Genomic DNA, 27918 nt, shown 5'->3' with positions numbered 1-27918 from the left:
GATCTAAATTATAGGAGTCCATTATGACACCTGGGTAAAAGAGAGGTGTCCATGTTTCTCATGTCAACAATATTTCAACAACAACAACTTGGAATAAAGTCTAGAAGATAATTATATAATAGATGTCCTTACCGTGAAAGGAAAAATATTAAATCTTCTAAAAGGGATATGTGTGGGAGCAATTGCTTTGTATATTTCTACTCTGAAAAAAAAGCAGAAAGGAATCTTTATTGATGGTTATAGGTACCACTTTCACTTCCCTTTCCCTCTTTGTTTTTGCATGAGGCCTATGGCTTATAATAAGAAACTTTATGAATAAATGACAGCTATATTCAGTTGAGTACAATGAAAACTGCAAAATTTCAGTCACATGGCTGAAAATAAAAATTGCTGACCTTGTGTAAAACTTCCCGAACTGAGCCTCTAGTCTGAAAACTATATGGTGTAAGACCAATACAGAAAATATATCAGCTCTGTTTTGAAATATTCCTCCCTGATACTGTAGCTTTTTCCCCCCAATGATACTTCAGTGTCAGAAGCCTCCTAGAACACTACATGCACTTAAATGTCGGTTTTGGAACCGTTTTGTAGTTCGATAGTCCCCTGAATGTTTATTAGTCAATTATATCCCCCTATTTATCCTAAACCCATTTACTCAAGCCATTTTATAAATAGATTTTATCCACGTATTGCACTTTCATATCGGAGCATGAGGACATTATCATCAAAACGGCTTCTTTGCTTGCAAAGACTAATTTAACAGGCATCTTTTAATTTGCTTCACTGCTTTGTGGTCTCTGACACTGTACATTATACATCACATGAGGGGAGTTAGGATAGATTTATCCATCGCTTCAGGATAATAGGGAGAGAACATAAAACTTATGCTGTTGCTTGAGTCTGTATTAGGAGTCATATTTTTGTCTGTTATTATCTTATGGTAGACATTTAATGGATAGTTGTCAGAGAAACTTTTACATTGCACTAGGGATGACTTTCCTATCCTCAAGCACTTGTTACTGAGAGTAACTTTTTGTTTTAGATATCCAAATTATTATTAGCAGCCTCTAAAGTCCAAATGTCTTATTTTTTTTCTAGTTTTGGTATGAGGTCATGTTTCTGTGTGTCCATTGGAGAGATTTACATGCTTTCTTTGTCCTGGTGATGACCCTTACTGGGACTATAAGTAAGGGATGATCCAAAAGTATATGTGTGCCCCCTTACAAATAAAACAACCCATTCAGTTTAAAACACAAATAAAAGGTAAAACATATATATATCTTTTTTCAGGGGGAACGCCGGCAACTCCAGCACTGAATGTTTTAAATGGCAAGGAATGCTAGAGGGTCTAGTGGTGCTGGCTGTTGAGGCTATTTATTGTTGCTGGGAGGGATCTATTGTTATAGTGGCATCTATTGTTGCTGGTGTGGGATCTATTGTTAAGGAAGGGGTCTATGTTGCTGGCTGCTGGAGTATCGATTGCTGCTGGGGGGTGTATTGTTGTGGAGGTCATATGTTGCTGTGGAGTCAATTGTTGCTGGTAGGGATCTATTGTTGAGGAAGGAGTCATTTGTTGCTGGCTGCTGGAATATCTGTTGTTGCTGGGGGGGGGGGGGGGTGTATTGTTGTGGAGGCCTTATGTTGCTATGGAGTCCGTTTTGAAATATTCCTCCCTGATACTGTAGACCCCCACAACAATACACCTCCCCCAGCAACAATAGATATCCCATCAGCCAGCAACAACAGACCCCTCCCTCAACAACAGATCCCTACCAGCAACAATTGACTCCTTGTGAAGGTCACATGTTGTTGCGGAGTCAATTGTTGCTGGTAGGGATCTATTGTTGAGGGAGGAGTCGTTTGTTGCTGGCTGCTGGAATATATGTTGTTGCTGGGGGGTGTATTGTTGTGGAGGTCATATGTTGCTGTGGAGTCAATTGTAGCTGGTAGGGATCTGTTGTTGAGGGAGGGGTCTATTTTTGCTGGCTGCTGGGATATCTATTGTTGCTGGGGGAAGTGTTTTGTTGTGGGGGTTTATTGTTGCTGGGGGATCTGGGGTGCTCTATTTGTTGCTGGCTGTAGGGGATCTATTTATTGCTTTTCTTGTTATCAATAACAAATTCCATTCAAACTACTTAGCAACACAAAATTAAACTTGGTTCTGTATGCTCTAAAAGGGCAGTACTGGGAGGTGGGTAGGGGGTGGAACCAAGGTACAGTGCCAGGAGGTGGGCTGCGGGCAGAGACAAGGGGTGACTCAGAAGGTGGGAGTTTTCTGCACGTATTTTCCGGAGAGAAAAGCTGTGTATGTGTATATATATATACAGTTGTGACCAAAATTATTCAACCCCCAATGCTGTAAAGGGGTTTAGGGACTATAGTGTACATTTGGAATTGTATTCAGAATCAAATCCTACAAGGACGTTGTAACTACCCAAATGCAACTAAAATGACATCAATTGTTTATGTAATACAGTAGTAAATGGTTCTTATGTGGTTTCTTCATTGCCACAATTATTCAACCCCTTAAAGACTACCACTCTGAAGAACAGAGGTTCATACAGGTGCTTTCCATCAGGTATTGAAAACACCTGTGGATGTCACCGAGCAGCAATCAAGCATAATAAGCACCAATTAGGCAGCTTTAAAATGACTGTGATACTCAGCTCCTTCTAGACATTTACTGGTGTGGTTACAAACATGGTGAAGGCAAGAGAATGGTCCAGGAAGACAAGAGAAGAGGTGATTTCTCTTCACAGGAAGGGCAATGGCTATAAGAAGATTGCAAAGATGTTAAACATACCAAGAGACACCTTAGGAAGCATCATTCGCAAATTCAAGGCAAAGGGCACTGTTGAAACGCTACCTGGTCGTGGCAGAAAGAAGATGCTGACTTCGACTGCTGTGCGCTACCTGAAGCGTAGAGTGGAGAGAAGTCCCCGTGTGACTGCTGAGGAACTGAGAAAAGATTTGTCAGATGTGGGTACAGAAGTTTCAGCCCAGACAATAAGACGCACACTGCGTAATGAAGGCCTCCGTGCCAGAACTCCCAGGCGTACCCCCTTGCTGTCTCCAAAGAATAAGAAGAGTCGACTGCAGTATGCCAAAAGCCATGTGGACAAACCACAAAAGTTGTGGGATAGTGTTCTGTGGACTGATGAAACAAAATTAGAACTGTTTGGGCCCATGGATCAACGCTATGTTTGGAGGAGGAAGAACAAGGCCTATGATGAAAAGAACACCTTGCCTACTGTGAAGCATGGTGGAGGGTCAATCATGCTTTGGGGCTGTTTTGCTTCTGCAGGTACAGGGAAGCTTCAGCGTGTGCAAGGTACCATGAATTCTCTTCAGTACCAGGAGATATTGGATGGAAACGTGATGCAGTCCGTCACACACCTGAGGCTTGGGAGACGTTGGACCTTTCAACAGGACAATGATCCCAAGCATACCTCCAAGTCCACTAGAGCATGGTTGCAGAGGAAAGGCTGGAACATTTTGGAGTGGCCATCGCAGTCACCAGACTTAAATCCGATTGAGAACCTCTGGTGGGACTTAAAGAAAGCAGTTGCAGTGCGCAAGCCTAAGAATGTGACTGAACTGGAGGCCTTTGCCCATGAAGAATGGGCGAAGATACCCGTAGATCGCTGCAAGACACTTGTGTCAAGCTATGCTTCACGTTTAAAAGCTGTTATAACTGTAAAAGGATGCTGTACTAAGTACTAAGATTGAATGTCACTTGGGGGTTGAATAAAACTGATAATGCTGTGAGCACAGAAAAGACATTTGTGGTTATTTCATTATAACTGTTATGTTATATTTGTCTGACCTACAAGTGCCTCTTTAATGTAAATGTAAGCAAGATGACTGAATGATCAAAAGCAATGTCAAACTGGCCAAAACACTCAATTTCAGTGGGGGTTGAATAATTTTGGTCACAACTGTATATATATATATATATATATATATACACAGTATATATGTTATAAATACCTCTATTTTTCTTTTTTTATAGGTGATCACAAAATCTCTGTTCTCAGCTACATAGAGAGTTTGGAGGGATGGTTGTGGAGACTTTAGGGGGTTGCGTCAGCAGGAGGCTGAGAAAGAGCAGTACACTTATCTTCCCAGTGAATGGCTGTGTGTCTTGGGGGGGGGGGCATGTCGGCACACGTCTGATTATTGGAAGACAGAAAGGCTGCGCTTCCAGAACAGCCAGAAAATTGACCATGCTGGGATGTGCTCTCATGTATAGCATGGTCAGTTTGAAATAGGAAAGAAGGAGGATCGGCAAGATCACCAGGTATTTCACACAACAGAAGCAATACAAAGAGAACAGGGTACTTTTTAACACAGTTACACGGTACAACAGATACATATCAGGAATATGAAATGTTAGGGTAACATTTTCTTTAACAGAACAGGGATACAGGGGAAGTCTTCTAATGTGGAAACTTGGTATGATGACAGCTGTCACTTTGGGAGACTTCCTTTCACATCCCGGTTTGTCTATAAGATAGGGAGTTAGGGAGTGATGAGAAGTCTTTCCAATGGGACACAGATGGTAAAAAAACGACTTTACTTTTATCCCAGAGTTGGGCTTTAATAAAGTGTACAATAGTAGATTCCATGAACAGAACCTATATATATGAAAACTGACTTGTTTTGAAAGTGCATGTGCATCTTGATCCTTGATTTACTACTTAAATCAGAGCTTCACCCTCTCAATCAACATTAACTATTTTGAATCCTTATGCTGCTAGCATTAGTAAATAGATAAGAAAGTAAACCATATTTACTTGTGTTATACTTTTTTTTTACATTTCTTCAGTTACTTCCTGGTTTCTGTGCCTAAGAAAATGATGTCACACATCCCAGGAGCCTTCAGGAGAGGAGGGAGGGTTATCAGCTCAGCTAATGCCTGAGCTAAGGGCAGATGGATTCCAGGAAGTAAATGCTACATGAATCATCTGCCCTTATTCAAGATGGCCACTGCCATAAATACCAGGGGAGTTTTTCAAAGTTAATTCTCAGCAAAATAAAGCATGGAGACATGGATGGATGGGGGAGTTTGCTTTGAATATTAACAATGAATTGAATAGCATTTTTGGTTTGTGTTGCTCAGATGCAGTGCATTTCCACTTTAAGTAAGCCACAGACCTGGAACAGACAAGTGTATGTGAAGTGTTCCAACGCCAAATATACACATTCTTCTTTAAGGTAAGTAGCCTACCAAGAAGTGAAGCAAGTTAGCTACATCAGCTCCCATATTTCTGTTGACAGACTCCATTCATATTGCACTGTTCACTTTTTGCAAAATTAATGCATTGCTATTTTAACAGTACTTTATTTGTTACATCTGTTATGCACATATCTGGTTTAAAAAACAAAACAGAGATTTAACCAAAAAAGATAAAAAAAAGAATGAAATGATCATAAAGATGCCTAGTTTGCCTGCTGGGTGAATACTTTCCAGAAGAAAGTAGGCATATATCAAATGTTGGAATCAAGAGTCACACCTGCAGTCCTAACATGAATGTTTTACACGCATCTAGCACATTGCTTTTGCTGGAGAGAAAGAGAACCACCACAGACCATGTGGGCTTAACAGCAAATTGCCTGCTCACCATTATTAGCTACAAATGCATTGGAAGCAGATTTGTAGTTCTGCAGAAAAAGAAATATGAATACATTTATATAATAACACATGGAAAGGCTGGCACAGTCTCCTGGATTTTGCATTGCTGTCTTTATAGCATGGCACAAAATCCTGGGTACTGTATACCTTTTATTTAACAGGGAAATAGCTAATGGCCTTCTGCGTGACTACGAACACACCATAAATTGCTAATTATTTATAAAAGACAGAACTTTAGTTGGAAAATATGTAGCAGCTTTCCAAGTTCATCGCCTTATTATGATGTCACATCTGCCCATAATGCCCCATTTTATAACTACTTAAAAACAGGGTCTACCTATATACTACAGAATGGCTCATTCATGCCAAGCAGTGCCAAAGGCAACTTACAATTTCATAGCGTAGAGGGGCTGGCAGCGAACCCTGGGAGTGAAATAAAGCTGGAAGCAGAGCGTTTAACTTTTAACTTGGTGGCATTTTATTATAATAGCTGTAATTATTGAAAGTGTTTCATACTTTTCATATCCAAGCAGATGGAGACCAAGGAAATGCCACTGTCCATAATATAAAAGGGCACTGCATGCCAGTATCAGATATATATGTTCACTTATGGTGCTTGCATCTTTGCAGTGCCTGACATACAAACAGTTATTGTGTATTTTACAAGGCACTTCTTGTCTGTGCTAGCTAAATGCAGTATCAGGAAAGCCAAAGTACTAGTATTGATGAAGATATGGCAAATATATTGATATAGATATAAAGTTCACAATGTTGAACTGTTATCAGAGATTAAGTGGACATAAATGAACATTTTAACAGCTTTTAAGGACAGCTGCACTTTTATTTAAACCAGGGGGTCACCAAATTTTCTAAACAAAGGGCGAGTTTAATGTCCTTGAGACTTTAACTGGGCCGGACTGTGGCTATTGGGAGTCAAAAAGGTCCCTACGTCAGTGTGAAAAAAAGCCCCATCTTTGGTGTCAGTGGAAAGAAGAGTGCCCTACTGTTTGTGTCATTGGAAGGAATTGTGCCCCATCATTGGTGTGGGGTGGGGGGGATAATGGCCCATTGTTGGTGTTTTGAGAGAAATTGTGCCCCCTCATTGGTGTCAGTGGGGGGAATAATGGCCCATTGTTGGCATCAGAGGATAAAATAGTGCCCCAAGGGCTGGATAAAAGCAAGCAAAGGACCGCAGTTTGGAGATTGAACCAACCTATCACTAAGCCACCCGCCCCCTGACACACACACACACACCTATGTGAATATACACTAATCCATTCACCTCCCTTCAGATACTTAAAGAGGAACTTTACTCCCTCCATTTTTTCCCTTCTTACCCTTCTCGCTCAGTTATCCACAAAAAACATACTCACCTGTCCAGCGAATTCTGTAGGGATCCACTGCTCCACAGCTACTCACCTGCTCCTGTGCTGCCATCTTCTTTTCAGATGTCATCAGGAGTTGGCTGTCACTTCTGACTTCTTGCAGCCAATCTGTTGTTGTTGTGCCACGGTGTAGGAGCATCATCAGGGGCTCCACTGCAAGAACCATGAAGGGACAGCTAGCACCTGATGATGCAGGACAGGCACTTTAGATTACCCCAAGGGCCTCTGGTATGCATCACGTAAAAATCCCAAGAGGATGTGGGCAACTTTTGACCCTACTTCTCATGTGGGTCAGAGGAGTGCACTTTGTTCTGAACACCTGTGACCAGTATTCAGCCGACAGTGCTGTTGGATGGCGTCACTCAGCCGGTCCAGACCCCGGAGATATCCTGACTTTAATGTGGGGATCCACCCATTTGCCTAGCTGGCAGCTAGCCCAGCCTGAGAGCCTGAACCAGCTGCTCCTGCCCCCTGCATAGCCTGGTGCTCCAGTGAGTTCTGGAGATGCAAAGCTGAGAGCCAGGGACTGACAGTCACCAACTTTCTGCTCGCTGAGGACTGAGACCCAAGTGATTAGCAGTCTTTGGTTCCTCAGTTGTCTGTTTTAGAGGTGACAAGGGTTAGATGCAGCATCAGACCAAAGGTGCATCCACCTAGGTGAATATAACTGTTTGTTTTCCTTATATCTCATACTTTTCTTTTAAATGGTTTTTTTCTAAAATATACCTGATTGTAAGAGAGCAGGGGGGTAGGAATAGATTTACAGAAAGTGAATGAGGAGGGTGAAGGTCCGCTTTAATTACCTTAGATCCAGTGCTGTGGCTTCCTCCATTTTTTACAACCTGTCCAATGAAAATATTTTCAGTACTGATTGTGCCTTATAGGTTTGAAAAAACCATATCAGCCTTTTATGGCTCAATGAGGATGGGCCAGTGCTGAAGCAATTGTCTTTTGAAATACAGGCCATAAACACCAAAGTAGGTTGTGGCTGTGGAACTAAGGTAAGTAAGTAGCTGCAAAGTGAAGGAGGGTTAGTGTAGTATGCCTCAGAGGCTTGAAAGTTTTCTCTTCCTTTAGATCAACTGTGTGTCTTGAGTTTTATATATGCAGGTTTTCAATGTATTTATATTTTATTTTTTCTGTAAACTTGATTTAACGGGCTTGTGATTTTTTTTTCGACCTACTGTATCTTTTAAAAGTACACTTTTCGTTAAGAGTCAACCACTGTATATCAACCACTGTATATATGTTAAAATTATATGAAAATAATCATTATACAACCACGCAAAGATTGCTTGTGTGCAAAATGTGCTAGCTTATAGCAGTCAATCAGAATTCGTTTTTTTGTGATGTGACTACATTTAGTCTAAGTTTAATTCGTTGCTATGGGGAACGTCCTTGCAGCGCGCTCCCAGCAGAAAGACAGGTACGCAAATATGCGGCCCCATAGAAAAAAGCCCAGTTCTGTGAGGCCACATATTTGTGTGACATCGGCGTCAAGGGGTTAATGTTTCCTGTCCTAATTAGCTTTACCATATATGCTGTTTAGTTATACAGTACAATAAGTATATCAAGTCACTTTGATATAGATATAGCTGGTAGAATGCAACAACCTGATTATTTTGCATTCTTGTCTATAGACTTCCTACTAAGGGGAGAAACTATAGATTTTTCATCATGTCTGTAGTGAATGTGTTAAATACGTCTGGCTGTGTCCTTTTTTTAAACTGATTCTTCCTGCTAAAAAAAAATGATTAATTCATTCACCATGTGAATGCCACACAAGTCCCATTCCCTCATTTACCAGGTGCCATCTTTGATGTCTGAAGTTCAAAGTAGAAGCTAGTCATGTAATCCAGCTTTATCAGCAGTTCAGCAGCATTATATTTGTATGTTCCATCTGGTAGATTTAGTTGGATAGCATATATCAAAGCATATAGCATATTGTTTAAAGTAACTGTACTAGGAGAGAATTGGATGCCATCTTTTCTAAACTCCTTCTGAAAATGCCTACCTGGAAGTCACTATCCTTACCCAGAAGGAAACCCATAGCCCAGAACAAGCAGGCATCAAGCAAAAGTACTTGCTTACAGGAGAGAAAGTGATGGGAAATCTCCCCAATGGGCAGACAGACAAAAACACATTTTTATTGGAGTGGGGAAGGGGGCCTCAACTATGACTCCTGACATCACCAAATGTCCGCCCATCATGTTTACTATATTCAAAGATAGAGAAGTCTACAGGTTGGGCACCAGTGGATTAGAACTTCTGGTAATGTTTTGATTTGACCTTCCTTCCTGTCCAGGTAACAACTCTCTCCTCATTTTATGTGAGGTCAAAGGGATAGAAAGCAAGAGAGAATCCCACACACACATATGAAAAAAAAGTAACAAATTTAAACTCCTCTCCCCTCTATCCAAATCTAAATAGTAAAAACATTTGCTGGACTTAGATTTCAATAATGTTATTCAGAATATTTTAAAATATAACTTTTCTTTAGGGATGAGCAGAGTGATTTTGTAAAAAAATACATACTTTTTTCATTTTTATTTAGTTGTTTGTTATTTTTAGCTGTTTGTTTTAGTATATTTAGGGTAGTTTAGTTTGTTTCATTTTATGTTATTATAGTTGTATTTTTTCTCTTTTGTGTAATAGATTTGTATTTGTATACTGACCTTTTAAATGCTTTATTTTGGAGGGGATCTTTTTGGCATATAAATAGGTCTTGAAATGGGTTTCCATGACCATCAGGAGCTATTTGATGCCCAATGCACCCTAAAAAACACCAAAGACAGTCTTTAACCTTCCCTACTGACTCCAATGCATTTCACCAGATTACAAAATTATGTCAAAACTTCCCAATTTTTACATAGAATTGAAAACTCATAAATTTCACCCTTTGCTAATATTTACATGTGGATTGCTAATTGCACCTAAAGTCATAAACAGTAAGGATTAACTATTCTGGTTTAACATAGATAGTCTGCATTTGTGTATACTTTGTGTTACATTTTCTTCAACTTTAGCAGTTTTATATTAGTTTCTGTGTTTTCTGCACTTAAAAACTCGGGTACACTTCTAGCTCAAAGAACTATGGGGTTTATTTACTAAAGCTGGAGAGTGCAAAATCAGGCTCACTTCTGCATAGAAACCAGTCAGCTTAGCATGGATCATGGTCAGGGAACTAATGCTATGACCTACTGCTATTACTTTGTTTAATTGCCCTATTCTTATCAGCACAGGATTGCATCTTCTCCCCCCCTTCCCCCCCCATTTTTCTCTTTTCTCTTCCCTTCTTCCTCCCCTCCCTCCCCCCCCCCCCTTCCTATTTCCTATCTCACTACCTGGGGATGACCCGAATATTTGAATATTTTACTATGCTACTATGTGTTTAATTGCATTGTACATTGATATGTTGTGTGCAGATTTTTGCACTGATCTGTCCACTTGCCATATGTACCTGTCTCATTTTGGTATTGTAAACTTGTATGCCACTTCTTTTTGTGATCTTTATGCTACTTGCTTTGGCTGTAGTTTAGTTGCCATCCAATAAACTTACTGTTAAAAAAAAACAAAAAAACCCCCCAAGCTTTGGCAATAAAAAATGGAAGCTGACTGGTTTCTATGCAGACGTGAGCCTGATTTTGCACTCTCCAGCTTTAATAAATAAACCCAAATATGACATGGCATAGTTAGAGGAAAAGCTAAACTGCTTCTGTTGCCACTGGTGCCAATTTCTGTTTGACATTAGATATGTGATAGTATCTAGGGGTCATATCCTTGAACCAATCCATCACAATGAACAGTTTCCTATTCTTTTGAGACATACATACATCATTTGGCCCTGAAATGGTCTTGTTTAGAAACAATGTCCTAACTGAAAGTACAGGTGCTAGGAAGGGTAGGTTAGTAGGCTGGTGTGCCCCAGGTTTTCAGGTTGCCAGTAAAAAAAACAAGTCTCTGTAGTTTGCCGATAGTTTTCTTAGAAGTATTAACAAGAAACACATATCAGCAGGCAACATAAGAGAGAAAAGTGTTCTTTGTCAGTTTACAGTACATGTTAAAAAACAAATTGTTTTATAACCTTGAAGTGCTTTGATTTCTTACTGGTTATGCCTCCCTATTTTAGAGGCAGACCCAAACAGATAATGCTTTTATTGTCTGTTCATTTTTTTTATATCTCTTAAGGCAAAATCTCTGTGCTGGAGCTCAAAGGATTACTCACCTGCCATTGCTCTAGGGATCTAATTTTCCTTACTGGATTCCAAAAATCTCTTAGGAACACTTTAGCACATGGCAACTAGAGACTCCTTAAACTTTAGCATAGGAAGTTAGCCTTGGTTCGAAACAGTCATACGACTTGTCATGCGGCTTGACAGTTTCAAATAACATGACAAGTCGCACCCTATTGTCGGCAAAAAATGGTGCAACTCCGACTTTGCATTGCCGCACCAATTTGAAAAAAAGGTTCCTGCACTATTTTTTTGCAATTTCAGTGACAACTTGCATAAGCATCTGTGCATTAAGTCGCACAGATGTCTGCCAAATCACACCTGAATTATCACTGACATGCGATTGCAATTTCAAAGCCGGATCCAGTGTGAACCAGGGGGAAGATTCCATGTCAGGAGTTGCAGGGACAAATTATTTGGCAGAGCTTTGTAGCTGCACAAGCCAGTGTTTGATGTATTCTTCCAATACTAAAAATGTATTTTAATTGGTTTAAGCCTTGAAACTGATTTTTAGGGAGATAAAAAAACAAGCACCAATGAATGTAGTTATGCATTTATAAAGAAAAAAATTATTTTTAAATGCAACCAGTGTAAGTACTTGAATTTGCTTTGATATCAGTTTTCTATAGTCTCTTGTATATAGCAGCACTCAGGCTGTGAGAGGGAGGGCCAACACTAGTTCAACAGCAAAGTGTCTACTAAGAACAATTAGGTAAGAATACATTTCCAACAGACTAGATGTTCCAGCAGGATCTGCACACCATCTTTCTTGTAAAAGATCTTTCAATAGACATGCACTCACAGACAATCAAAGAAAGAAAAAACGAATAAGAATCAGTTACCAGATAGGATATCCCCCTTGGAACAACTATTGTCCCCTGAGATAAGTTAGGACTCAGGTTTTCTTCTTATTATCCTTTGGTTATTACTGTCCTTCAGTGGTGTAAACAGGTATGCTTGGCTGATCTGGGAGTGCATGTTTGCAGACAGATTTGAGCTCAGATTCAGAGACAACTCCTATGGCATTTATTCCTTTATAGCCACTCAGTTCCAAGATTTTGACAAGAAGGATGAAGAATTCAATTTTTTTATAAGATTCTAAATGATTCTCTATACTGACAAAAAAAAAATCAAAAATAAAATGTTTTTTTTTGTTTATTTTTTTTACAGAAAGTACAGTATTTTTAGCCACGTAACCATTTTATATATACAGTCAAAACCCTATAATGTTCAGTCTGCCTTCCCGCAGTTATTGTGTGTAGGTTGATTTACATAAATCCCAGCTCTTGGCCCTTTTTAAAAAATGATCCCTCGTAATGGGGATGCGTCCTCACTAGAAGGTTTATTTTCTTATTATGGTCTAGGGTAGTGGTTGTCAACTTATGAGCTAAAGATGGCCTCAAATGTGACCTCTGACATCGACCAAAGAGCCGCACATAATGTTCAGTATATGTAATGCTTGAGAGGACTGTCGGAAACTGCAGACCTAACAGAGGAAATGAAGGTCAGAGAGTGCGGACATTCTACATTTTTGGCTGGGGATATACTACAGAAGATAACATGAAACTGGTAACATGTTACACAAGGCTAGTAGAGATCAATGCTATTACCCTAATCAATGTTCCCTCTACAAACTGTTGAGGTCCGAGGGCTATACATCATATACTAAAGGGCCGCATGTGGCCCACGGGCCGTTGATTGGGCATCAGGGGTCTAGGAGAACAAAAAAATATTTACTTACCCACTCCTTTAGCTAAACTGACTCCACAGCTTCTTCTCTCCCACACTCCAGAGGTCTAGGTCCTGACATCGTTAGGAGCAAAACAGAGCCCCTAGCCCTGCACTGGATGTGAGGACGCTGAGGAAGAACCTTCCACCTTTTCTCTTTTTTTTCTTTTTAGATTTGAATAGGGTGGTGAGGGGTTAGAAAAATTGTTAGGTTTTTATTGCTGTTTAAGTGCCTGATTCTATCTCTATAATTTGTCCTGATCACTGGTGTCGCTGGAAACAAAAGCAAGGGCAAATCTAAACATTTGACTTGCCACCAGAACAAGAATAGAGGGGAAATCTTATGTTGGGGACACTGGGTCCTTGACAACTGTCTAAGAGGGGGTTTCCTTCATATTGTAATGATATCCTCTCACTTTTTGTTGGGTCTACAGGAAAGGAAGTAAAGGAAAATCTCCCTAATTAGATAAGGAAGCAAAACAAAAAAAGAGGTATCCAAAAAAATTTAGAAAAAAATTTACTTTAGAAATGTTTAACCTATCAAAGTAAATATTCACTCTGCAACAGAAATAGGATAAATGCGTGTTCAGTTCAATAATCCAGTCGTGTAAGAAAAATTCCAGTCATCTCCTTTGCTTATGATGTAATGAAAGTGAACACAGCTTCTCCTTATTTACTAACCTCACTTTGTAAAGTGAACTGTTTCTTCTTCTTTAGTGAGACAACCCCATTTTCTTTGTTTAAAATAAGAGATTTCTTCACTTTTAGCTTTCTTCTTTCAATACATTTATTTTGCATTGAAATATGCAATTGTGGTAACAGATTATAAGATAAATACAGCCCTTTATATATTTTTTTTTACTTTTGATCTGTTTTTTTATTCTATGACTAAAGCACATTAATACGTGGACCTGGAATGCTGTATACAGCAGATGAGTATGGGTTATTTAGGAAAATTGAATGTAAACATCTTAAATATACTTAGCAGAAAATTGCCCTTCTGTATAAACCTCACAAAAAGCTCTTAAGTACAGTCCCGGCGTTCCCCCTGTATAAATGAACACTCTTTTTGTTTCTTGCTGTAGTGGTGCTTTTAGGCTGAATAATACCTTCTTTAAAAGATACATTTTTCTCCGTGTGGTTCTGACCAAAATTATAGTGACTCCCCATCTTGGAATCAGATCTAGAGTTTTGCTGCTCTCTTGTGTTTCTCTTTAACCCCCTCCCCCCCTGTAAATATCGCCTGAGCCTTTAATTAAAGTGAGCTCTTTTTAATCCTTCGGTCTTTAAGTTCCAATTAAATGGTGCCACTTAAGTGTGAGGTCTTTATGGAATTTGTAATATAGGCTTAATAATTAATAAGCACATGTAATTGTAACAACCCCTACTAGTAATAATAGACTAAGCAGGAGACCACAAATATGCCTCTTGCTCTATGGTTTCCATAAACTGAAAGCCTTTATCCATGTAACACCTTGTATAGTGTGCTGAAATGTAGGAAGTCATGTAGTCATTGAACAAGGGATCTTCATAGAAGCTGTATTACATTTCTAGGCTTTATTGACAGTATTATGGCTGGGCTTATGTAGGAAATTTTTGTTGTCCAGTATAAGGAAAGGATGTAACAGGGTCCTCTAATGAAAAAGAGAAATGAATGTTCACTGAGCCTAGTAAATTAGGTGGATCTTTGTTTACTTCATCCAGCCAATCCTGTTTTGTTTTTTGTTTTTTTCTTTTTATTTCTCTTACATGTGATTGGGTACTCATAGTGAATACAGCTACATCATATTTGCTGAAAATGAAGAAAGTGGAGATACACTTCATTAACTGTTGCTGACCCCAATATTTTCCTGTTTTGGGTTTATAATAGAAGTGCGTTTTTATTCTGTATCGAAAATGCATGGACCGTGTTTAACATGGATTCCAATGGCCCAAGTTCATACCAGCGCATAGGGTTCCAGTGCAGTTAAAAAAATATAGAACATGTTGCATTTTTCTGTATAGAACACATCTGTAACAAGGCTAAACACACGTAAAAAGGAACCAGAACACAGATATCTTCAATTGAAATACATCAAAAACATGCATGCAGAAACACATCCAAAAATAAAGAAATTGTGAAACACTGTATTCTGAATCAAGAAATTTCTAATTTTGCTAATTATTTCAATATCAAATATCAGACATTTTCCAGCACTTTGAAATCTGTATGTAACAAATACTACAGGATGTATGTGGGCCAAAAAACTTTCCTTAAAGAATATGTAAACCCAACATTTCATTTGCTTCCTTTGTGTGAAATTCTAGTCACATTAAGCATAAGAGCACAGCATGGTCAGTTTTCTGGCTGTGCTGGGATCTCAGCCTGCTTTGCCCCACACACACACACAGCCATTGACTGGGAAGACCACTATTCTGCTGTTACCTCTCCCCTTGCTCACAGAACTCCTTATACAGCTGAGAACAGAGGGCATGGGATCACTCATTAAAAAAAAAAAAATATATATAGTCATAATGTTTTTATATGTATATTACTTCCTTTGTCTGAAATCCCTGGTGTTCCTGCCAGTCCTTCAGCTTTCTTATTAAAAACTGACCACACTAGGCATTGGAGCAAAGCATGGTCAATGTTGTGGCTGTACTGGGAACTCAGCCTGCTCTCCTCCAATGACCATTCATCCCCCCCGCACAACCATTCACTGGGAAGATCAGTATACTACTGCCCCCCCCCCACGCACACACACCTCTTATAAAAGACGTATTTATAATATGTTTGCATGTGTATGTATATATATATATATATATATGTATTGTATACAGTATATATATATACTGTATTACTGTTTATATATATATATATATACTGTATACACACACACACGTTTTGCCTTTCAGTTCTGTTTTACAAGGTGGTGGGGGTTTACATATACTGTACTTTATAGCAGAACCGTATCTGGGCCAAACGCAAACAAAAACTCTAATGAATTCATTTTTATTATGTAACCCCTTTAGACCACCCAACACATATTGGGGTGGGTTTTGACATCCACACACTGCACATTTGTGTTACCAGGTGGCTGTTGTCATTCTGTGCCTGTGCTCCCGCTACAGCTGATGGACATTGACATTTATTTATTATTTATTATTTCAGGTACTTATATAGCGCTGTCAATTTACGCAGCACTTTACATATATATTGTACATTCACATCAGTCCCTAACCCTCAAGGGTATACAGTCTAAGGTCCCTAACTCACATACAAGGGACAATTTAGACAGGATCCAATTTACCTAACAGCATGTCTTTGGCGTGTGAGAGGAAACAGGCGTACCCGGAGGAAACCCACACAGGCACAGGGAGAACATGCAAACTCCAGGAAGGAGGTGCCATGGCTGGGATTCAAACCAACGACCCTAGTGCTGCCAGGTGGAAGTGCTAACCACTTAGCCACTGTGCTGCCCATTTGTGACATACACCTGCATATGCCCATATCAGTTGAGATGCGTACATTATGCACCTGTGACGCCATCCTATGAATGACTTCTTTAGGAGGAGATGTAAACATCAGTGTATAATCAGCAGTGGTGGCACAGGCATATAATGTACTTATCTCAATTCATAAGGACATAAGCAGGTGTATGTCCATGAGTTCAGATGCAGTATGAACAATGCTTTATGCAGGATCGTGCCGCAAGATCCTTTGTAAATCAATATGACCGTATGCATGAGGTCTTAAAGTAGTTGTAAAGCCTGAAGGTAAAAAACCTTTAGTATGCAGCTCCCTCCGCTGCCCCCCTAATACTTACCCGATCCTGATCCAGAGCATGAGAGCGGTAACTGCCTAGGCTCTCTGCCTCCTCATTGGGTCAGAATCAGCAGAAGGAACCATTGGCTCTAGCTGCTATCAATCATAGCCAGTGTGGTGGGGTCTTAAGGACACACAGAGCGGGGCTCGAGGGTGAGCATGCATGAGTGCCCCCATAGCAAGTGGTTTGCTGTGGGTGCATTCAGCAGGGAGGAGCAGCCCAGAGTGCTGGCAGGGGACCCGAGAAGAGGAGGATTGGGCCTGCTCTACTCAAAACCATTGCACACAGCAGGTAAGTATAACATGTTTGTTATAAAAATTAAAGCCTTTAGTATACCGGTAACTTTAAAAGTAGGTGCCAGTCAAACGGGAAAATCAAACCTTGAAAAATATACAGGAAACAAAGCCTGCTTGCATAATATTTAAAATGCTTAAAATAGTTTTACCTTCCAGTAAAATAATAACTTATATGCAAACCATTGCCCGAGACCTCCCTGCCGCAGGCAGTGTGATCTTTTGTCCCAGTGATCACACTGCAACGGAGCTTTGTAGCAAATCACAAGGAGAGAGGCTGCAGCAGGGGGCTGATCTTTGTCAGTCAACTGGGAACACAGCTAAGAACTTCAGAATTTACATTGTTGTTTCAGCTCCTGCATAGTGTGCTAAAATAGAAAAACCTCAGAGAAGGGCATTAGGCTATATTTATACCTGTGGATGGGCCTGACAGCATTTACATGTGGAACCCTAGTGGGGCAACATCATTGAAAGTAATGGCAGCCACTCACATGTAATTGCTATGCAGGACACACCTGATCAGTTCTGGATGCAAACAGCAAGGGGTTTATTTACTATAGCTGGAAAGGGAAAAATAGAAACCAATCAGCTTCCAGGTTTTATTGCCAAAGCTTAACTGAACAAGCTAAGGTTAGAAGCTGATTGGTTTATCTACAGAAGTGAGCCTGATTTTGCACACTCCAGGTTTAGTAAATAAACCCCTCTGTGTCCAGGGCCACTCACAGGTGATCAATGCATAGCAATTACATGGAGTGGTATATGAATAAGCCTCAGTCCTGCTCTGTCTAGGGTGCTGACACGTTTCGCCCTGCCTATGGGGCTTAGTCATGGAGGTACCTCAATGACGAAGTTAGGCTGAGGCTGTTTTCATCCTCTGACTATTGGGTCTTGCAGGTTTGTGGTGTTCAAGGGTCCCTTTCCTTCCTATACTGCATGCATTGATGGATCTTCCCAAGCCAGCACCTACAGTATAGTACAGTTATATATGATGTAGTATGCTTCCCCTTAAAGTGATTGTAAAGTCTGAAGGTTTGTTACCTTTATGCATTATATGCATGAAGGTAAAAACCTTCTATGTGCAGTGGCTCCCCCAGCCCCCTCAATACGTACCTGAGCCTCATCACGATCTGGCGAAATGAATGACAGCCTCGGCTGTCCCTTGGTTTCTGCCTCCTCATTGGCTGAGACAGCAAGTGGGAGCCATTGACTTCCGCTTCTGTCAATCACAGCCAGTCAGCCAATGAGGAGAGAGAGGGGGCAGGGCCAAGCCATGGCTCCATGTATGAATGGACATACGGAGCAGCAGGTGTCCCCATAGCAAGCTGCTTGCTGTGGGGGCACCCAACAGACAGGAGGATCCAGGAGAGCCTGTGGGGGTCTCGAGAAATGGCAGATCCAGACTGCTCTGTGCAAAACCACTTCACACAGTAGGTAAGTATAGACATGTTTGTTATTTTACAAAAAAAAAAAGAACTTTTAGAATCGCTCCAAGGTGCACACGTTTTGTAATAGAGTGGGGAAGGACTAGAAAGCTTTCAGGTTTTCACTGCTCTGATAGATAGATTTACCCTCACTTCCTGTCCTGCAGATGACATTTTACCAGAGAAGAAGGACGTCCTCCCAGAACTGCACCCCCCACGCACCTCCTTTGGACACAGCTGATCACATGGCTGCGGAACGGGCCAATCACATCTTCTTCTACCATGTGAGCAGCTGTGTATCACAGCTGATAACCGAGTAAATAGGGAATGCTGGTTATCTGCAGTCCTCTCCTCACACTGACAGTGCCTGAGGAGAGCAGGCAAGCGGCATTTCGCAGAGGGACATCTACACTGATCATCAGGGCCCTGATCATCAGTGTCCTGGTGATCAGTGTAGCCCCATCCATGCAGCCAATAGTGCCCATCTGTGCTGGCAATCAGTGTCTATCAGTTAATCAGTGCCGCTTATCAGTGCCGCCCATCAGTGCCACCTAACAGTGCCCATCAGTGCCGCCTAACAGTGCCCATCAGTGCTGCCTATCAATGCCCATCAGTGTCACTTAACAGTGCCCATCAGTGCAGCCTATCAGTGCTCATCAGTGCCACCTAACAGTGCCACCTATCAGTGCCACCTAACAGTGCCCATCAGTGCCACCTATCAGTGCCGCCTAACAGTGCCCATCAGTGCTGCCTATCAATGCCAACTAACAGTGCCCATCAGTGCCACCCATCAGTGCTGCATAACAGTGCCCATCAGTGCTTCCCATCAGTGCTGCCTAACAGTGCCCATCAGTGCTGCCTAACAGTGCCCATCAGTGCCGCCTATCAGTGCAGCCTATCAGTGCCCATCAATAAAGAGAAAAATTACTTATTTACAAAACTTTATAACAGAAACTGAGAAAAACTTTTTTTCCCCCCAAAACTTGTGGTCTTTTTTAGTTTGTTTAGCAAAAAATAAAAAACCCCAGTGGTGATCAAATACCACCAAAACCAATACCACTCTATTTGTCCAAAAATAATGATTGTCTAAAAAAAAGAATGATGTCATTCAAAGTATGAGAGCGCTAAAAATTAGTCTGGGCTGGAAGGGGGTAAAAGTGCCCGGTAGGCAAGTGGTTAAAAAACATGCATTTCCGAAAAATTCTCTCCCTGCTTTTTTCTGCAATCAGAAGGCTACTGTAATGTGTCTGAACACAATTTAGAATTCTTCTTTATGCTCGGTTCAAACTACTGTGATGTGATTGTAACTCAAAATGCAGTGCGACTTTGATGCTTTGATGTTTTGGAAGTGGTTTGCATATTCTATAGGGTCATTGTAAATGGCACCAAAGTAGCACAAGAAACATTTCCAAAATCGCACTACACAGAGTCGCATTGATGTGAACAGGTGCCATTGAAAATAATGTGATTTTACTTGTCATGTGATTCTGTGAGACTCAAGTCACACCTGAAATAGCACTAGTGTGAACCAGGCCTTAGTCACAACAACCATGGTCACAAAGGGGTTAGAGAAAGATCCTACAAAGCCTTAAAGACGATTGCCTTTTGTCATTTTATAGAACTGATTTACTATCAAGATCCCATAAACAAAAAGCGATTTTTCTGTTGCCATTGCAAAGTTTTGGTATATGAGCGGCCCTTTGCTAATATATTGCTCTCAGTAAAGTTTTGTTGATATAAAAACACAAAACAGCTAACCAAAAATATTGTTTATTGTATATGGTTGTTTATTTAATAAACATGATTGTGGTATGTGTGGTAAATAATACGTTTCCAATGCTAACGCCACTGTGGATTAAATGACTGCACATTTACACACAAGTAAGTATGACTCAGAACGTTAATAACTTTCTGACTGGAATTAGTTCCTTGCCTTCATTACGCTTTACGTCTTTAGTGAAGGCCTTTTTTTTAATTACATTTTGTGTTATTGTTACATTTTGAAAGAACAGAATTTTTACCAAGGTCTCTTTTCATGTATTCTATTATATTCTATTGTATTATATACTAAACCATTTAAGGTGGATCTTCTGTATTTAATTGAGACTCTTACAGATGGCTAAGAGGGTCAGCTTTGTCTATCCTCCCATTAGGGATCTAAGGATTCATGAACATGGCCACAGAGCCTGTGCAATGACGTTCCTGGGACCCACTACTATTACGTATTGAGTGGCATTAGAAGAGGTGGCTGTAATTGTGCATGAAGAGTCGCGTAAAGTACATGCATGCACATTGGTGTGTGTTCGAAGTGTGTGTCAGCATGTGGGTGCTTTATGCAAACCCCAAGTCTACAACCACACACCCTCTTTGAATGCATCTTCATGGCCGACTTTACACAGTTATAGCGAATGCTAGGAATGTTATTGTACAGGCTCTGCAGGCTGTGCGGCCCCTGTAGGGCCATGTGCATTGTCCTAAAAACCAACGTCACCAAGAGTGGAAATGAGAATAAGTGTAACATTTTAAGTTACCACCAGAATAGAAGGGGAATCTTCCAATAGGGACTGATGTTCATGTGGCAGCTGTCTATGGGCTAATTCACGAAGGGGCTCAGCCCTGAAGAGCCATTCATAATTTTGTACTAGCACTGAGCTGCGTACAGACAGCCTAAATAAGTGAATGTATATGTATTGACTGTAGAGATTCACCCTCACAGCTGAGTTTAAAATGTAAGCAGGGAGAGATGCATGGCTCCTGAGGCAGAAACTATGCGTCTAATATTGTGTGCCCGTCCCTGTGAACCGGTAGGACAAACAGCCGGCTTTTCACACTGTACAGGGCTAAGCTTGCATGTGACTGATCCCTAAGCCCTGGTTTACACAGCTCCAAATCGCATGACAAGTCGCACTCTATTTGTGCTTATGGAACTGTTCAATTTGGTGTGACTCTGACTTTGCAGTTCGGCACTGATTTTGAAAAAAGACTGTTTTTGGCAATTTCATGTGTGACTGTGTGTATGAAGTCACACAGATGTCAGACAAGCTGACATGAAATCACACTGATCAGCGGATTTGAAATCGTCCTGCTTCAAGTGAACTAGCACTCTTTCAAAGCTGCATTCTGTGTGAACCAGAGCTAAGAGGGGATTTTCTGAATGGTGGAAAGATATCTTCTCACTTCCTGTTGCGTCTACAGGACAGGAAGCAAAGGGAAATCTCCCTAATGCATCAAACATGGCAAAAAAAACCCACAAAAAACACAGAAAGCAGTTTAACCCTACCCTACTCTATCCACATTTTGAAGAAAATGGTCAGCACCACCCATAATGTTAGTTTTAAGTAAAGTGTGGAAGGTTCAGAACCTCTGTCAACTTACTGGTGTCTGTGTCCCTGTTTGGGAAATTTCTCCTCACTTCCTGTTTATTTGCCAGGTGTTAACACAGAAAGGGAAAAGAAAGCACCCAACGGTGACAAAGATGGCTATAAAATATTTTAATATTAGAACAGGGAAGGATTCAAATGTCTGACATAATGTTATTCCCATCTGTGTGCCTAATGGGGAGATTCCCTCTCATTTTCTTTTTAGCGGAAAGATGTAGGACAGAGCAGGAAGTGACAGGAAATCTCCTCAAAATGACTTAAACAGCAATACAACCTGACAGAAATTCTAAGTCTTTTTCACTTTATCCAGAATTAAAAAAAAAGTTAAGGCTGAAGTTGGCCATTAAAGGCTTACATAGCAGAGAGTTGAACTGTATTGTTGTTTCAGGCCTAAATAAATCTAAATGTATATCCAAGACTTTCTTTAGTTTTGAATAGAGTAGGTTAGAAACCTGTCAGTTTTATTGTTGTTTGTTATTGTCCATGTCTCATTGGGGGCATTTCCCTTCACTTCCTGTCCTGGGAGTGCAACAGGAAGAGAATGAAATGAAACTCCAAAATGATAGTAATTCCCCTCTTGTCAAAGGAACCGTACTTCCTGTTCTGTTGAAAACTGTAATATATTGGTGTTTCCATCATGTCATGGGCCTCATTCACATGGGCGGTTGCCCGCAGCTATCAGTGGAGAAATTGCTGCAAGCTTACAGTGTGTGTAAACAACAACAGTGCGGCCACTTGTTTGAATCAACGGCCAGGGCCTCAGATGAAAGGTTCCATGCCAGTAGACCCCCTGACCAGCCCTGGACTCAGGCAGTTTGCGTCCAGGGATGGTATTTTTGGCCGCACACAAATTGGTCATAGCTAACTGGTCAGTTTGTATGCGACAATAACACAGAGTGGAAAATGAGGGCTCTAGAATAAGAGCCCGACAGCATGAGCATGCGGATGCCATCCCTCTATACTGACAATAAAAAAAAAAAATTCCTCAGAAACAGGTAGGAATTAGGTTAGGGCCCTTTAAGAGAAGAAGATAAGGAAAAAAGTGGGAAGAGATGAAGCACCTGACCATGGAAAAGGCGGGAAAATCACATGACTTGGAATATTCTGGAATATTGGGGGCTCATTATATAAAGGCACTCTGTGACAGGGATTTTTGCAGTTGGTCAGAGCTGGCCAACGGGCTCCCCACCCTCCCTTGTCGCAAGGCACTATTTATGTTATTATTTATTATTATTATTATTATTATTATACAGGATTTATATATGTGGTTTGTTTCACCTTTTCTATAGAAAAGGGGGACTTATTGAGATAAGTCCTGAAAGACTGAGCAAGTTTATTCATGGTTGATAATAACATTTAAGATGTTTGAATAAATTATATTGCAAATTTAAGTTATGTTTAATAACCAATAAAAGTGCCGTGGCCAAAATTTACGCCAAAAAGAAATATTGTGTGTGTGTCATCATTTGAGAATAGATTATTAAGTATAAGTATTCAGGGAAGCGGGATGAGTGTGGCCTGCATTCCCATGTGCCCTGATCCATTCATCTGAAGGAGGCCTCACCAGGACAAATACAGAGAGTGAATCTCTCCAACAGGGTCCCAGACCGCAATAAAAACCTGACCTAACCCTTTAAAATTCTATTAAAAAATCAAACAAAGCAAGAATTTAGCTATGCATAAAGTTTAAGTGTGATAATATTCATGGTGTTATATTTTTTTAAGGAAGAATGTTTGACGTGTGTATTTTCCTTTTCAGGAATCATTAAAATTGGCCGCTGGAATCCACTGCCTCTCAGTTATGTTACAGACGCACCAGATGTGACAGTTTCTGACATGCTACAGGATGTCTATCATGTGGTGACACTGAAGATCCAGTTACAAAGGTAGGGGTCGGTGTAACGGAAGAGTTGTAATGTTTACAAGCCCACTTTTGAGGTAAGGCCTCATAGACCTTGGCGTAGTGTAGGAACATTTGTGAGGACGACAACCTTCCCATTCCATAACCATCTTAGCATGTCACATCATAACATCATGTCGTTCCTCTCATGTGAACTCTTCTCATTATTGTGATGTGACTTTCTGAGATTTGGTTTCAATGAAATTTGTCATGAGGGGAGCACAGAGGATGGTGTCACTGACTGCTCCTTCTGAAAATGCTAGTTGCCTGTCTGTGGTACTGACCCTCTTGTTTCGGTATTTTGAGCCTCTGACCCAGAATGCAGATAAGGACTTCAGATTTGATTTCTAGTATGGATACAAGAAAAGCAAACAGAGGGTGCACCAGCCTAGTGCATTATCGTAAAAAAGTTATTGGAAGGATAATAAGTAAGTATCGTACTCACAACAGGCAAACTAGGGCCTGAGGAAGAGGTTGAGACCTCGAAACGCATTAGCCTGTTGGAAGTCCAGGGTTCCAGTTATTTGGACTTATATGCTATGTGGACTGGACACCACTGTTTAGTGTGATGTGCCTTTGACCTGTTTGCCTATTGTGAGTACAATACTTACTTTTTATCCTCCTAACACATTTCTTTACAATAATGCACTAGGCCGGTGCACCCTCTCTTTGTTTTTTTTTATCCAATGACATTGGACTACCCCGGTCCGTTGAGGGCAGCAAGGAGTGCATTTTCCAGGATATCTGTGATGGTACCACAACCCTAGCTGAGTCGATCCCACAGCGCAGGAGTACAGAGTTTGCTGTGTTTTTTTGATTTCTAATAAGTATGCTTGTTCTGGGTTGGAGAGCATTGAAGCCAGTGGAGCAGACAATCAGCTTGCATTTTATAGTAGCAGGTAATCAGTGACAGCCCCCATTTCTCTCATGACCGTTTTTCTTTTTCATTTTTGCTTCTCTTCACACTATTACAAGCAGGTTTTCTTCATTCATTTATTACTGACTGTCCAATCAGAAAGGACTTCCAGTCCATCCAGCAGCACTTCTTTGGCTTATTTCCCTACAGCGATGTTTCAAATATTCAAGTGTGAAAATATAAAGTACCTCTAAAGCCAAATCATTTTTAGTTTTGAATTGAATAGGGAAGGGCCAAAACCCCCCCGTTTGTTTCTCTGTTTTGATTGCCATCTGTTTACCACTAGGGAGATTTCCCATTACTTAACAGGAAGTGAGAGGAAATTTCTTCAAGGTGAGGGGAATTCTTTCTTAGGACTGGTTAACACCACAATTTCTTCTGTGTTTCTCAATGAGCTATTTTGATGCATTCCAGTGTGTTCCTGGTGTGTTTTTTATGCGTTCTTATGCATTTTTTCCCCTTATTTTTTTCTTTTTCTCAGTTCAGGACATACGCATTCCGGTACATTTTTAATGCTTTTTTAATGTGATCTGGTGCATTCTAGTGCATTTTTGATGCATTTTGCCACATTCCAGATGTGTTCCACAGAAAAAATGGTACATGTTCTACTTTCATTGACTGTACTGGAATGCACTGCATTGGTGTGAATTAGGGCCATTGGAATCCATGTTAAGCACTGCTTATGTGTTTTTGATGTAGATTAAGGGCTAGTTCACACTAGATGCAGTTCAGTGCGCTTTTTTTCTGCATCAAAAATGCATACACAGTGTTTTCCATGTATTCCAATGGCCCTAGTTCACACTAGTGCAATCAGTTTCAGGCCTGGTTCACACTACATGCGTTTCAGATGCGTTTTTTTCTGCATCCAAAACGCACAGAAAGTAAATTATATGGATGTCAATGTCATAGTTCACATCAGTGCTTGCAGTTCCAGTGCGTTCTGGGTGCAGAAAAAAAATAGAACAGGCTGCATTTTTTCTGCACAGAACTGTACTGCAACGCAGTAAAAGGCACCAAAACACACTGGAACGCTCACGTCCCTATGGAAATTGAAGAAAAAGAGAGAGAAAATAATGAACTGGAATGCATAAAAAATGCACTGGAACGTGACAAAAACACACATGCAAAAACGCATCCAGAGCGTATTTGGACTGCGTTTCTATAGTGTCAGTTTCCAGTGCAGAAAAAAAAGGTAGAACATGCTGCATTTTTTTCTGCATAGAACCACACTGGAACATGGCAAACTGCATCATAACTTCATCGGAACCGCGTGTGATGTGAACTGTAAGCAAAAACATATCAGGAACGCACCCAGCGTGCATTTTTATAGTGTGAACTGGCCCTAAAAGCACACTGGACTGCATCTGATATGAACCAGCCAGTTGTCACCACAACAAATGTCCTAATTGGAAGATTTAAATTCTACATAAACCCTAATTTGGGATTTTTTTTTTTTGGGACACAGTCTACTACTGCTTTAAAGTGAGGAAAAAATCCAAAAGGCATAATGTGCTGGGATGCATTGCATACTAGCACATTATGTAAAACCGCTGTAGAAACTTCCATTTTTACCCGGTCTTCCTTCCGGGTTTGCAAGCTCCAGCCATCTGGCTGGCTGAGCCGTGGTGGTGTCACTCCCGCACATGTGCACGGGAGTCTTGGGACATGGCAGAGCTCTGAAGGAACAGCACAAGTAAACGGTTCCATCAGAGCGCATGCATCGGCTGTAAGAAAACCTGAACATCTCCTAAACAGTACTCATTTTTTGAGATATTCATTTTACCTACAGGTAATCTTTAATATAAGCTTACTGTGACGGGAGTCACTTTGGGTGGGGGGGCCCATGGAACACAGCTCACTTTGGAGAGGTGGGGAGACCTCTGTCTCAGCTCCCCATATCCCTATTATGTGTAAGTCACCCTGTACCTGTTAGGGGTACAGGGTGATCTGTCCTAATATTGGGGTGGGGGGTTGTTGATTGTTTAATACCATGTGGTTGCATCCCATTGTTCTATTGTGTGTCTTGCTTGGGAGCAAGCTATTATGGGATGTATGTGTTTGCGTATTGGCTTGGTGGGGGGGTGTTTCCAGCAGCCGCTTCTCCTGATGGGACTGTCTGTTGGTGTGTCTCTTGTTACTCAATGTAGATTGCCCCGCCCTGTGTCATTATGCAGGGAGGGGGGGTTGTTCCCTTGAATGTATATATCTTGTATCTGTGGTAAAATAAAGTAGTCTATTTCCTGGTTTACTTCAAGATTGGTGTCGTCTAGTCTTGTATGGTCTGCTGTGGTGTCTGTGGTCGGTGTTCAAACAGGGAAGTGGTATCCTAACGAAAGTACCCAAGTGCAGTCTGGGGGCGGTTCCGTTACACTTACCTGTAGGTAAAAATGAACAAAGTGGCTTTACTACCACTTTAAGTTCCAGTGACAAGAATCAATAGGACAAACAGAAGTGATAGATCTCTCAAATGAGACACATACAGCAATAAAAACCCTACAGGATTGCAAACCCTTCTCTACTTTATCCAAAACGAAAAAAAAATGGCTTTAGATTTATTTTAAAGCTGAACTCCAGGATAAACAAATATTGTCTAAATACAAGAGTCATGTTGTGATTCTTTCTTGAATCTTGGTGTGCTCTATGTATTTCTTCAATATCTGTTCAGTAATCTGTGAAAAGGACACAGAGGGGCGCCAGACTAAGTGCAGCATAAAAACACCTTAATTTATTAAAATTGTGAGAGTTGGCAACTCACATGTAAATGTGGATAGGCAAGCGTATAAAATAATCCATGGCTGATCGTAAGCAGTCTCCGGTTATCCTCAGTTGTAGTCTATGCCACTTTAGCAGGACGGCTGGGATGAGTTTGACTAGGAAGTGGCCAACCTAGAGGGAGTGGGGGTCGCAGTCTTACGAACACACAGAGTCGGGCTCGGGAGGTAGCACGTACAAGTGCCCCCTTAGCAAGCTGCTTGCTATGGTGGGCACTCAGTGGTATGGGACGGGCCAGAAGTGCTAGCAGGGGACCCGAGAAGAGGGGTATCGAGGCTGCTGTGTGCAAAACCACTGCACAGAGCAGGTAAGTATACCAAGTTTATTTTAGAAAAATATAAGTTTAAGTGATATTAAAGGCAGATTAAGAAAAAATAACAAACGTTATATTTACCTGCTCTGTGCAGTGGTTTTGCACAGAGCAGTCCTGATCCTCCTCTTCTTGGGTCC

At 40.8% G+C, this 27918-nt stretch overlaps 1 protein-coding gene across 2 annotated transcripts in view; it reads left to right on the top strand.

Moving 5' to 3' along the window:
* SATB2 (SATB homeobox 2) overlaps positions 1-27918 on the top strand; it is a 273671-nt gene that overhangs the window by 74387 nt on the left and 171366 nt on the right. For both annotated transcript variants that reach the window (XM_089671725.1, XM_089671714.1), the window contains exon 4: positions 23640-23766. In XM_089671725.1, coding sequence (XP_089527851.1) covers positions 23640-23766 — 127 coding nt within the window. The remainder of the gene's footprint in view (positions 1-23639; positions 23767-27918) is intronic.

This window comes from Staurois parvus, unplaced genomic scaffold, assembly GCF_062004578.1.
Source record: "Staurois parvus isolate SC_StPar_1 unplaced genomic scaffold, SC_StPar_1.0 ptg000011l, whole genome shotgun sequence".
Lineage (NCBI taxonomy): Eukaryota > Metazoa > Chordata > Amphibia > Anura > Ranidae > Staurois > Staurois parvus.
This window is presented reverse-complemented; position numbering and strand designations above follow the sequence as displayed.